This window comes from Mus pahari, chromosome 17 (assembly GCF_900095145.1).
Source record: "Mus pahari chromosome 17, PAHARI_EIJ_v1.1, whole genome shotgun sequence".
Classification (NCBI taxonomy): Eukaryota; Metazoa; Chordata; class Mammalia; order Rodentia; family Muridae; genus Mus; species Mus pahari.
The window spans coordinates 48376687-48390403 of NC_034606.1; the positions used below are offsets into that span (position 1 = coordinate 48376687).

At 47.4% G+C, this 13717-nt stretch overlaps 1 protein-coding gene across 6 annotated transcripts in view; it reads right to left on the minus strand.

The window, feature by feature from the left end:
• The window catches only part of Arfgap3 (ADP ribosylation factor GTPase activating protein 3), a 50834-nt gene that overhangs the window by 28609 nt on the left and 8508 nt on the right, over positions 1 to 13717 (minus strand). For all 6 annotated transcript variants that reach the window (XM_029531102.1, XM_029531101.1, XM_029531099.1 and 3 more), the window contains exons 3-6: positions 8549 to 8621; positions 6004 to 6135; positions 4272 to 4355; positions 1881 to 1968 (exon numbers count right to left, since the gene is read on the minus strand). In XM_029531102.1, the coding sequence (XP_029386962.1) occupies positions 1881 to 1968; positions 4272 to 4355; positions 6004 to 6135; positions 8549 to 8621 (377 nt within the window). The remainder of the gene's footprint in view (positions 1 to 1880; positions 1969 to 4271; positions 4356 to 6003; positions 6136 to 8548; positions 8622 to 13717) is intronic.

Consider the following 13717-nt stretch of genomic DNA (forward strand, 5'->3'; position numbering starts at 1 on the left):
TGCTTTTTTCTTGGTTTTGTTTTTGTTTTTTGAGAAAGGTGTTTTTTTTTCTTTTTCAGCGATACCATTCACTGTTCTATTTTGTAATTGTTTTGGACAGAGTTTCATATAGCTTGGGCAGGCCTTGAACTCCCTATTAACCAAGGATGGGACGGAGCCCTGATCTTCCTGGCTTTACCGCAGTGCTGAGACAGTAGGCATGTCCCCCCACTCTGGCCTCGGTTTACAGTGAGGCACTGTGTTACCAAGGGCACAAGGACAACACATCCCCTCCATGGGAACACATGTCACATGCAACCCACAGAATCTCCAGAACAGGGCATACTGTGCTAGGCCGGAGACGAAGTACAGCTGTGCTGGGCAAGGCCAATGGCAGCACCTGGAGCTGCATCCCCAGGAGAGAAGGCATGATGGGTATGGGGGAAGATGCCAGGTGGACTCCTGCCTTCCTCCAAGGTAGCTCAATCACAGGATTCGAAAAAGAAATCCACAGGTTGTAAGCCATGGATGAAAAGCAGCCACCGACTGTCCACTTCTCTCCCAGGAAACAGATCTGCGCTATGGCTTCTGGAGTCGCTCTCTCCTAACACCCTTCCCACGACAGACAGCACTGAGTTCAAGCCATTGCAGACACTTACTGTGTCCCTAAGCCAAGGGCTGGTACTGAGCCTGCCTCCACAAGCCAGCATGTGTCCTTCCTGTTTCCACATCCCAAGTTCACTGCTCGGCTGTCAAAGTACATTTTATTGTTAATTTACCAAAACATTTCGGCCTGTGAAAGATACTCAGTTTTAAATCAGAAGGGGCAGCTATGCACACCACTTAGGTCATTTCTAATGCATATGTGATTGACAACATATTTACAATAAATGCACAGCTGGGAGTGGCAGTGCACACCTGTAACCTAAGCACTCAGGAGGTAGAGTGGGAGGATCAGGAGTTCAGTTATCCTCAGCAACCTAGTGAATTTTCTGATAGTCTGGGCTACGTGTGACTCTGCCTCAAAAACCAATAAGTAAATACAGTTCTATAATACATATAATAAGTATGTGTGACTTATTAACTGTGAAATATTTATTACTTTTAAACTGAAATATTACCAGGCATGGGGGTGCAATGCCTTTAATCTCAGCACTACTAAGGCACAGGCAAATGGAGCTCTGCAAATTCATGGCCAGCCTGGTCTACACAGAGAGTTCTAGGCCAGTTAGGGCTATACAAGGAGACAATGCTTAAAACAAAACAAAACAAAACAAAACAAAAGCCTTTAAAACCACGCCTTTAATCCCAGCACTTGGGAGACAGAGGCAGGTGGATTTCTGAGTTTCAGGCCAGCCTGGTCTACAAAGNGAGTTCCAGGACAGCCAGGGCTATACAGAGAAACCCTGTCTCAAAACAAAACAAAACAAAACAAAAAACAAAACAAAAACAAAAAAAACAAAAAAAACAAAAAACAACAAACCAACCAACCTACCAAACAAAAACAACTAAATTTGGAAAAGATTCCTGAAATCTTGTTTCGCAGTTATAAAAGTCCACACTTCTGCACTCGGGAGGCAGAGGCAGGTGGATTTCTGAGTTCAAGGCCAGCCTGGTCTACAGGGTGAGTTCCAGGACAGCCAGGGCTATACAGAGAAACCCTGTCTCAGAAAAAACAAAACAAAACAAAACAAAACAAAAGTCCACACTTCAGTACTAGATCATCAAAGCAGAAACTAGTAATCCAGTTGTCCTTTTCTCCAGTTAACACCTTAATGGGGCCTTCTAGAATGCCTTCTGAGTCCATGAGCTAACACAACAGGTTTCTATGGTGACTACAGCAGTTTCATCTTGGCCATGAGACCACAGGACATTGCTCTCGCGTGACTCCATGGACTTACCTTCGTGTTTTTCTGGAGTGGTTTCCAAGCCCCACGGTGTTGAAGAGGCCGATTCTGGCTGTGCAGATGCCTGCATAGCACCACTGACCTGCAGCAGGTGAGAGAAGCCATTAGTCAGCCGGAAAGCAAGGACTCCCCACCCAGGTAAACCAGCATGGGGGTGGGAGGAGGTTAGCAATGCAGCGCCCCTTCTGAGCATGCACATCTGTCCTCAGCCCCGCCTCTATGTTCACACACACACACACACACACACACACACACACACACCTTTTTAAATTTCTTTTGCGACAGTCTCATGAACCCCAGACTAGCCTAGACCTCAGTACTGTGGTAGAAGATGACCCTGACCCTGAACTTCTGTTTTCCTCCTTTCACCTGCCCAGTGATTACAGATGGTCAAGACCTAATTTATGCAGTGCTGGGGATAGACCCCAGGTTCCAGCGCTTGTTCTAGCCAGCTTGTGACCAATTGAGCTACATTCCCGGCTCCTCCCTTCTAGGGGGTAAATCTTGGAATTGTTGTTTTGAGATATGATCTCCTGACATAGCCCTTGCCAGCCAGCCTCAAACTCACTTTATAGACTAGGCTGGCTATACTTTATAGACTATATACTGGCCCCAAGCCTACAGAGTTCTGTTTGCTTTTGCTTCCTTAGTGCTGGGCTTAAAGGTGTGCACTACCACGCACAGCTGGAATAATCTCAGATTTATGGAAAACTGGTCCAGTCCATACAGAACATTTCTACACACTCGGCCTCCTCTGGCATTAAAATGTCTTGCACACCTGTCAGAGTGGAAAAATGTCACAGATGCAGCACCCCTCGGTATGCAAGGCTCTGCAGGGCTCCAACCTTCCTCCCTTCAAGGTTTGGGGACTCTGGGGCAAGGAGCTTGCCTGTCTCTGTAGCTTTCGACCATTGCTCATGGCCTTGAAACCTTTGAAGGGCACTGTCCAGTGCTTTGTAGCTGCCTGCTGGTTCTTTCCTTGCCTGTGGCAATGTGACTCAACACTGGAGACAGTCCCCTGACCCTCGTAAAGTAATGTGGGCCAGTCCCCTTCCTTTTGGTCTTGGAAAGTATCCCCCTGTAGGACCTGCCAGCTGAGCTCCACTTCCTAAGGACTCCCCAACACACTTTAGGATTGGTGAGAAAGGCCTGCCTTGCCCCCATCCACTCTGGACTCAGAGGGTCACCTGACCTCCAGGGTGGTAACTCAGCACTGAGGCTATGGTTCAGGCTGCGCAGCTCTGACCTCTGGGAGGCGCTGAGAGCTGTCTGAGTCCTGTGGACACAGCTTGCCCAGTCTCTCGCTGTGCCTCACTTCCTAGTTCTAGCTAGAACTAGTTTCTAGTTTCTAGTTCTAGGTGGTCTGCACATGGCCCAGAAACCTCAGCGACTGTTTTCTACAGGGAGTCCTGGCTCCTCTGCTGGAAGACAGGAATTAGAACCCAGCATCTGGGGGACTGGAGAGAGACGGCTCAGTGGTTAGCAGCACTGGCTGCCCCTACAGAGGACTCAGGTTTGGTTCCAGCACCCACACCAGGCATCTCACGACTACTTGGGACTCCAGTTCCAGGGGATGTGATGTCCTCTGCTGGCTTCTGCAGACACCAAGCATGCACACACTATACACATGCACATGCAGACATATATACACATAAGTAAGTCTTTAGAAAGCAAGGTCAGGGCTAGAAAGCAAGGTCAGGGCTGGAGAGATGGCTCCGCAGTTAAGAGCACTGACTGCTCTACCAGATGGACCTGAGTTCAATTCCCAGCAACCACATGGTGGCTCACAACCATCCGTAATGGAATCCACCCCCGTCTTCTGGTATATCTGAAGACAGCAACAGTGTACTCACATGAATAAAATAAATAAATCTTAAAAAAAAAAAAGAAAGAAAGAAAGAAAGCAAGCAAGCAAGCAAGCAAGGTCAGGGCTGGAAGTGCTTGCTGAGCTAGGTTGTCACTGTCTCTGTATTCTTGGGGTGGGGGTGGGGGAGGCTGGGTGAAGTGTGTGTCCTGATGCACTTCTGTCTAGAGTCTTCTGTCTGCACACACTACAGTGATGACTCAAGATACACATGTGTTCATCTTAGACTCTCAAACCTGAGCCTAGCCTGTATCGTACTGAAATGTTTCAAAGGCACACTTGTTATAACTTTCAAAATAAGTGCATTGTAAAATTAGTTGAAGCAGGGCTGGAGAGACTGCTCAGTGGCTGAGAGCTTGCAATGCTAGGTGGGGCGGCTCACAACTGCCTGTAACTCCAGTTCCTGGGGATCTGATGCCCTCTTCTGGACTCCATGGGTATCACACCCACATGCACACACTGCCCCTCATACACATACACATAATTTAAAATAAACCTTGAGAACAAGGCGGCAAACTTACCTCCAGAGAGGCGTGAGAGGCAAAAAAATCTTCCTCCTTTGGAGGAGGGGACACAGGTGGAGCCGCACAGCTGTCCAGCCACAGCTGGAAGGAAAACAAAGCTGAACTTAGCAGGGAGTTTGCCTCCTCTCCTCACTCCCTTCTAGAGCTTGCAGCTGACCTTGCAGTGTCTGTACAGGGCCCTGAGCCCTGTTGGAAGAAGGGATCATTCCAAAAAATTCCACATCCCTAGGAGGTTAAGATGTAAGTGCAGATTCTAAACCCCTATGACCTAGCCCAGCCTGGATTTCACACCTGATTTTCTTTCCACACTGAAGTCAACCCAGCACCCCTGAGATTCTCAATCCATCTTTAGACACACAGCAAGAACGAGCTGTAAGAACAGCGTGCTACTGGGCAAGGCCGAGTCAGGCACATGGTCCTGTGCTCAGGAGGTGCCTTCCTCACTAGCATACTTTTTATTCTCCGGGTGGTTTCCATGGAGACCATGGCCCCAGGAAGAGGGCCGAGCAGCTGTCTAGGGCTCCCAGGCTCCCGAGGGCTGTGATGCCTTCTCTCCCAGCCCTGACTGTGTGCAGTCACTGGGCGAGCACAGCCAATGCACACGAAACAAGGTTGGCAGTTAATGAACTAATTCTTCTGAAGCATGAAGTTGAAGTCCCGTGTCTTTCTCATATTAGGCAACAAGCATTCTTATCACTGGGCTTAAGCCCATTGAATGAGGTTATCCTTTTATTGATTGATTGAATGATTTTCAGTTTCAAGACCCTGACTGGTCTAGAACTCACTGTGTAGATCAGACAGGCCTCACAAATGAAGTGCTCTCTCTGGCCCTTCCTTCTGAGTGGCCAGGATCCTGGCTGTGAGCCACCTTCTCTGCTTATTTTTGCCTCCTGAGATGGGGGTCTTACAGCCCAGACTGGGCTGGAGTTCGGATTCCTCCTGCTTCTGCCTCCTGAGACGCCATCCCTGCTGGGATGTCACTATGTGTCAGCCAGCTCATCTCATCAAAACGAGGCATCTTTAACTCCAAACACACTAAGCAAAGCTATGCACTGGTCAGTTAGTGGAGACATGGGCTGTGTGAGGGGGACTGGAAGGAACCTAAAGTTCCCAGCAGTGACCCTCAGTGTCCCAGCATCCCCAGCAGTGACCCTCAGTGTCCCAGCGTGTGGAGGGATAGGCTGATCTGGACAAGGAATGTTCCTTTTCTAAAATCTGGATCACTCAGTGACAGCCTGGGGTCAGAGTCTTAGAGGACCTATGACTTCAGCTCTTGGAAACACAATTCTTACCCCCCTAAAGGGCTGTGGTCATCGATCCCCAGGCTGCTGTGAGCTCAGTTGGTGATACACTTGAGACACCCTGTGTTCCCTTTGTGCAGCATTGCTAGCACAAGGACAAGCTTCCTGCGGATTTTGCTCCACTGAAGGGTAACATTTGCCCTGCAGTCTGTATATAGGATGCTGTACCTAATCAACTTGCTCGGCCTAAGACACAGCTTGTGCAACATCACCTAACCCCCAGCTTCCCTAACATCTTTATCTTTTCGCCCTCCCACTTTGGACCCTGTCACTGAAGAATAAATAACCTGCTGGTCCGGGTCACATGTGAATTGACAAAGCAGAGCCCTTCTCATCCCGAGGGTCCACCATACCCTGGGATCCTTGCAGGAGACTTCAGAGAGATGACAAAACACTTTACCAAGTGAACTTCGCCTAAAGGGACTCACATCGGTGCCGTGCCTGCGGGTGGCCTGGGTGGCCAGAGTCTTGATCTTCTCCCTGTAGAGCTGAGCAGCACGGCTGTTGTACTTGGCGTTGGTGTCCTTGGTGGCACACCCGTGTTGGTGGAAGAAGGAAGACTATAGAGGAAAGCAGGCAAATTAACAGAAATACCAAAAGACCTCTAACCCCATGGCTGAGGTGCTTCTGAAAGAGGGGCTTAAAAAGTCAAGGGAAAATGAAGCTAACTAGACAGCACCGAAGTTCTAAAATAAACTTTCCTTGCAAGAGGGACTCCCTTGGGCCAGAGAGATGGCTCAGTAGGTAAAGATGTCTGCTGCAAAGCCTGACATCCCAAGTTCAATCCCGGAGACTCTTGGGAAGAGAGATTCGGCTCTGGCAAGTTGTCCTTGGATCTCTACACACACACCAGGGCAGGTGCAGGAGCATGAGAGCACGCACACACTAAGAGATAAACGTCATAAAGAATTGAAAGGAGGATCCCTTCCAATATAGTGACAATATTTTCATATTAAACAGTTATGTATCGATCAATGGATGGATGGATTGTTGGGGGGAGTGCATGTGGAGGTCGTGTGACAACTTGGGGGACTCTAGTGTTTCCTTCCAGAAAGTGGGTTCCAGGTATAGAGGCCAGGTCATCTGGCTCGACAGCAAGCTGAATCATCTCAGGTTCTAATGTTAATATTTTGATAAAACTAGAAACAAGACTAGATCGGAGAACGATTCCATTGCCCTTCGAACAACCTCTGTTGTTCTGGACTTGTAATGGGCAGGGCCTCACTATGTATGCCTGTGAGTTCAGACCAGCCAGGGCTGCATAGTCACAAAAGGAAAGTCAAGCAGGACAAACATGGTGTCTTAGAGCATGAACATAACAACTTTTCATTTCTCTGATGGCCACGCCCTCCACAGAGTGCCTCAACTCAGAACTAGGGTTCTTCTCCTTTCTTTCTTCCCTCTTTCTTTCTTTCTTTTTTCTTTCTTTTCTTTCTTTTTCTTTCTTTTCTTTCTTTTTCTTTCTTTCTTTCTTTCTTTCTTTCTTTCTTTCTTTCTTTCTTTCTTTCTTTCTTTCTTTCTTTCTTAGGGTGGGGAGGGGAAGGTCAGGGTTTCTCTATATAGCGCTGGCTGTCCTGGGGCTCACTCTATAGACCAGGCTAGCCTTGAACTCATAGATCCATCTGCTTCTGCCTCCCAAGTGCTGGGATTAAAGGCATGCGCCACCACAACCTGGCTACAGGATCATGTTTCTTAGTTCTTAATTTTTCTCATTAGGAAGTAAAGAACCCAACATAACTTTGAAATAATCTACTATCTTCTTTTTGCTTGGGAATAATAAAAACAGTTGAGAAATTCTGATCTAAGGCAATTTTACATTTTGGAAGTCAATATTTTAGACTGAAGATCTTGATTTTAGGGCTGGAGAGATGGCTCAGCAGTTAAGAGCACTGTCTGCTCTTTCAAAGGTCCTGAATTCAAATTCCAGCAACCACATGGTGGCTCACAGCCATCTGTAATGAGATCTGAGGCCCTCTTCTGGGGTATCTGAAGACAGCTACAGTATACTTACATATAATAAATAATAAATAAATAAATCTTTAAAAACAGATTTTGATTTTAAATATTTAAGCCTAGACATAATTTTTGAGATATATACTAATGAATTACTAATATAGTTTCTCTTTCTTTCTAGCATCTCACCATATAGTCCTGGCTAACCTGAAACTCCCTATGTAGACCAGGATGGCCTCAAACTCACAGAGATCCTCCTGTTCCTACTTGCTGGGCAACAGGGGTGCCTGTATCGGATGTGGCCACCACATGGGACCACATATTATTTCTTGCATCTGGTTCAATTGCACCTCAGAAAGGACCCCAGACACCAGTTGTTCTCATTTGGAAACAAATGAGGCATCAGTGTCTCAAAGGATGTTTCTGGCTAGACTGTTCTCTTCTCTGATAACTCCGTCCTTGTGTCTGACATGTTCTGCTCCTTTTTACCCTCTTACACCCCCTGTCATCACTTGTCCCAACAAGTCCCCTTCTTCTTTCATGTCTTCTGTTGGCCTTGCTTTTTTGTGTGAACCACTAGTTCAGTTAGGGATGCTTGCAGAATCATGGGTTGGGGCTATTTACCGGAGCCAGAACAATGATCCTCTGGCTACATACACCACTATAGAAAATGAACCCTGTCAAGGCACCGCCTCCCAGACACACACACACACACACACACACACACACACACACACACTGGCTCCATTGGAAAGGTTTCTGGTCTAACACTTAAGACCTAAGTCTCTCTAATCAGTGCAAATACACACATTTCCAGTGTATGCACAGAGGTCACCCCTTGAAGGGTAAGAACCTCCTTTTGCTTTCAAGCATATCCACTCTTCTACATTCTCCCAGGCCAACAGGCACTCAATGGCTTCCGCCCACTGAGCTTCGTCTTGCCCCACACCCCCAGAGCCTCCCAAACATGGCAATCGAACTTCAGTAGAGAAGAGGGAAGGGCAAGTGTGGGGGACTTACAGCATTCGAGTTCCCTCCAACTTGCATGCATCGAAGCTGGAACCACGACCAGTTTGAATCCAGCTCTGTGGACCTGGGAGGAACACAAGGGTTACAAGTGTGAAACTATCCGTCTCTGGCATCAAACTGCTAACTAAGCTTTCAAAATGTTCCCTTGGGGCTGGAGAGAAGGCTCAGAGGTTAAGAGCAGTGGCCGCTCTTCCAGAGGTCCTGAGGTTAATTCCTAGCAACCACATGGAGGCTCATAATCATCTATAAGGGGGATCTGATGCCCTCTTCTGGCCTGCAGACATACACGCAGCAAGAAAGCTGTATACATAATAAATAGATAAATCTAAAAAAATGAAAACAAAACCAACCAAACAAATAAAAACAAGAAACATTTCCTTGTGCTGTGGGATTTAGGGAATTCTGTGTGGCCAGGCCTGGTGCTGTGCACCTGTAATCCCTGTAATCCACACAGGCAGAGGCAGAGCCTTGGCAGATTTCCATATGACCCTGTTTCAATGTCCCCAAGGGCTAGGACAGGAGCCCAGGGTGAGCACTATGGCTGCTATGTGTGGATGCTTTACCTACATGTGTGTCTGTGCACCATGTGTATACCTGGTCCTTCAGAGGCCAGAACAGGGGGTCTGATCCCTAGAGCTACACACAGTTGTGAGACTCCACACGCATGCTGGGAACCAAACCTGGGCTCTCTGGAAGAACAGCCAGTGCTTTTCACCACTGAGCCATCTTTCCATCTTCTTCTCTTCTCTTCTCCTTTAACACTTATTTTTACTATGAATATGTATGTTGCATATGTCAAATATATGCGTATGGACGGGGTCACACTTATTTTTACTATGTACATGTATGTTGCATATGTCACATATATGCGTATGGATGGGGTCACACTTACTTTTACTATGTACATATATGTTGCATATGTCACATATATGCCTATGGATGGGGTCACAGGTGCTTCGCCATCTGACAGGAATGCTGGGAGCTGAACCCAGGTCTTCTACAAGAGGAGCAAGTGCTCTTAACTGCCGAGTCATCTGTCCAGCTCCTTTTAAGCAGGGCTCTTAAACTGAGCTGCCAGAGATTCCTGTGGCGCCCTAGACCCCCAAGACAAAGAATACCAGTGGTAGAGGCCTATGCACGCCCACCCCAGCAGGCAGAAGCCCTGGACAGCACCCACCACCACAGGAAGAGCTGCTGCTCTGCAGAGTCCTATGAAAGCTGAGTGCTGAGAAAAAAAAAAAAAAAAAGTGCTTTTGTTAACCGTTGAGGTAAGGAGATGGAGTCGCCAGTCCTGCTAAGGCTTGTCTTTCGAATCCCTTGAGCAGTCAGTCACCTGGCTGAGTCTGGGCAACCCTGCAAACAGCTCTGCCCGGTGCTGGCCCAGGCATCATGTCTGCTTTGTCTGCACTCACACTCTGAACTTGCTTCATTGACTACCAACTAAAGACAGTTTAGAAATCACTTTGTCCTTTGTAAAAATCGCTAACATGGAATTCAACATAAAAACGAAACCTCCCCTTGGTTAACTATACCACCCATGGCACACTGTTCACAGTGTGAGAGCTACGGCTGTCTGTGTGTGCATGTGTGTGGCTGGCAGAGGCAGAGAGAGAAAGAAGGGAGGGCCCCCCTCCCCCCCCCCCCCGCAGGAGCTTCTGTGTCTCATTTGCATATGTGGGGTCTCAGAACCTTTCTCCCAGTGGGTATTTGTGCTTTTCTTCGGAGCTGCGTCTTTTGAGGTCGCTTAGGTTACTCTTAGACCTGTGGGTCTAAGGGATCCCCTCAGACTCCCCAGGCTGGGGTTCCTTTCGTGTGCCACTGAGTCAGGCTTGGGATGGTTTGTTTGTCTGTCTGATTTTGTCTTTCTGTAGCCCTGGCTATCCTGGACTTCACTCTGTAGACCAGGCTGGCCTTCAACTCAGCAGTGGTTGCCTGGACTTTCTCCCGCCCATAGCCTTGGCAGCTGCCTTGGGCTCAGGGCTCTTGTTGTCTGAATCTTCCACAAGCACGTGACTCGTACATTTATCTTGCTTTTAAAAGGCGCATGCTTGAACCTGCACAGGCCCAACAGATCTCGCTGTCCAGGCTCCACCAGGCCAGTTCTCTTCCTACCTGGTTTCCTGGAACTCTGTGCACGGGCACATGCCTCAGAGGTGAACCATAGGACAGAACAGCACAGGCAGAGGAGGGGCAGCTGTGGGTAGCCTCACATCCGGCCTTTCTATACTCTGGACAGGGTGTGGCACCATGTATGAACAGCTCGTGACCAATCTGGGAAAAACATTCTCAAAAGTACATCTGGAAGCTGGGGGGGAGGGGTGGTGGTGCTGGTGGCTCACATCTATAATCTTAGGAGGCAGAGAATGGAAGATTACAAGTTCAAGGCCAGTGTAGACCACAGAGTGAGTTTAAGGTCGTCCCAGGCAATGTATGAGAACCTGTCTCAAAATAAAAGTACTAAGAGACTGGGGATTTAGTTCACTGGTAGCATACATTCTACCAGTTCAACTGCCTAGCATACATCAACGTGGCATTTATACATACAAGGTCCTCAGTTCTGTCCCAAGGGCATCTGCACACACCCGCCCCCCCCCCCACTATGAAGTTATTCACTTAGTTATAACCACAAACAAAAATTAACTCAAACTGGGCGTGGTGGCATAGACCTTTAGTCCCAGCACTTGGGAGGCAGGGACAAATGAATCTCTGAGTTTAAGACCAGCCTAGTCTACATGGCGAGTTCCAGGACATCCAGGGCGACATAGTGAGACCCTATCTAAGTAACAAAAACAAAACTCAAAAGGATCAAAGACATAAATGTGATATTTGAAGCCATAAAACTCTTGGAAAGAACAGGATGAAAAACTATGGCAGTGGGTTTGATGTGTGTACCTTGACAAGGATCCAAAAGGTACAAGCGAACAGGATGTCAGAAAAGACAGGTGTATCAACAAACAGAGCCAGACTGCGGTGATGATGATGGTGGCGTGCACCCCTTTAATCCCAGCACTCAGGTGGCAGAAACAGGCAGATTTCTGAGTTTGAGGCCAGCCTGGTCTACAGAATGAGTTCCAGGACAGCCAGGGCTACACAAGGAAACCCTATCTCAAAAAATAAAAAGAAAGAAAGAAAGAAAGAAAGGAAGAAAGAAAGAAAGAAAAGAAAAGAAAGAAAGAAAGACAGACAGACAGACAGGAAGGAAGGAAGGAAGGAAGGAAGGAAGGAAGGAAGGAAGGAAGGAAGGAAGGGTATCAATACATCCATCAGATGGGAGGAAATATTTTCAAATTGTATCTATTACAAGGGATCAATATATGGCAAACATAAAGAACGCTGAAAGCTCAATATAACAAACAACCCAATCCAAACCAGGCAAGAACAGGAACAGAAAATCTTCAAAGCAGGAACACAGACTGTCCATCATGCATGAGAAGATGCTGAGCGCTAATCACTGGGAAATTCATATCAGACAAAAGGAGAAACTACCTCACACCCAGTGGCTGCTATGAAAGAGGAGGAAGGGAGGAAGACAGAGAAAAGGGAGGGAGGGAGCCTAAGCTAAGGGTCTGGCTCAGTAGTGGAATACCCATGCAGCATGCAGGAGGCCCCTCGTTTAGTCTCCAGCACCATGAAAAAGAAAAAAAGAGCAGGAGCAGGAGGGTGAGGGCCAGGAAGAGGAGGAGAGGAAGAGGAGGAGGAAGATGCAGAGTGCCAGTGAAGATGAGCAGAAATGACGCCTACTGTGCTGCTGGAGGGACGTATGGTGGCTGAGTCATTCTGGACAAGGAGGGGCTTCCTCACAAGAGGAGAAATATAGTCATCACCTGAGCTGTTGACAGCACTTCTGAGTGCTGTCCCCAAGGGGCTCAGGACAGTTCTCAAAGTGACACGTGTATACACATGCTCAAGGCAGCTTTATTTCCGTGGCTACCATGTGGGAGCAATTCAAGTGTCTACCCATGGGTGGACAGACCAGCAAATCAGCATTTACAGATCCCTGAGGCGTTATTTAGTCTCAGCAAGGAAGGGGTTGTGGAGGAATGGATGGTAAGAGCAAGCTAAGCGAAACAAGCCAGTGCAAAGCCATCCGCACCGTGAAGGCTTGGGTCAGTGACCACAGGCTCCTGCGCACCATGAAGGCTTGGGTCCCAGCTGGTGGGTCTTATGGCACCTCAGGAGGTGGAGCCTTGCTGGAGGATGTCAGTCAGAGAGGCTATAAATGCTTAGAACCATGCCCTCTTCCCGATCTCTCTCTGCTTCCTGGCTGTCAGGCTAACCTCATTCTCTGCTGCGATATTTTAAAAACCATTATGGACTCTCCCTTTAGAATCCTGAGCCAAAATGAATTCTTCTTAAGTTGCTTTTGGATACATGCTTTATCACAGGAACAGGTTGAAAACTAGAACATGAAGGTATTAAAATAGGCAAATCATAAACTGGGTGGTGTCGGTGTATGCCTTTAATCTCAAGCACTCAGGATGCAGAGGCAGGCAGATCTCTGTGGGTTTGAAGCCAGCTTGGTCTACAGAGTGAGTTCGAGGACAGCCAGGGCTACACAGAGAAATGATGTCTTAAAAAGCAATAATAATAATAATAATAATAATAATAACAACAATAACAACAACAACAACAACAGCCAAAGACACAACTAGTACACCATGGCACATTCCATTCTGGAACCAGAATCTGAGGCAAAGGAAAATGACTGGTATTTTGAAACAAGCAATAATATTCAAAGCAACTCCCTCTTCTTAGTAATTACCTATGCAGTTAGCCAGCCAGCTACACCATGCCCTCCGGTGGGCTGGTGGCAAGGGATACTTACTGCTCTTGTAGAGAAACTGTTCGGTTCCCAGAACCCATGTGACACACACTTGCCTGTAACTTCAGCCCTAAAAGATTGGAGGGTGTCTGCTGGCCTCCATAGACAACCACATACATGCATGCACACACCTACCACACACACATACACACATACACACACACACACACACACACACACACACACACCCCTACCCACACACAGACACTCACACAGATTTAAAAAAAAAATTAAAGACAGAAGATGTTGTAGCCATCACTGTCTATGCTGCTATGTAAAAAGTCTCATCTTCATTGTTTTTTTCATACAGGGACAAATGGTAGTCACACTGTAACAAT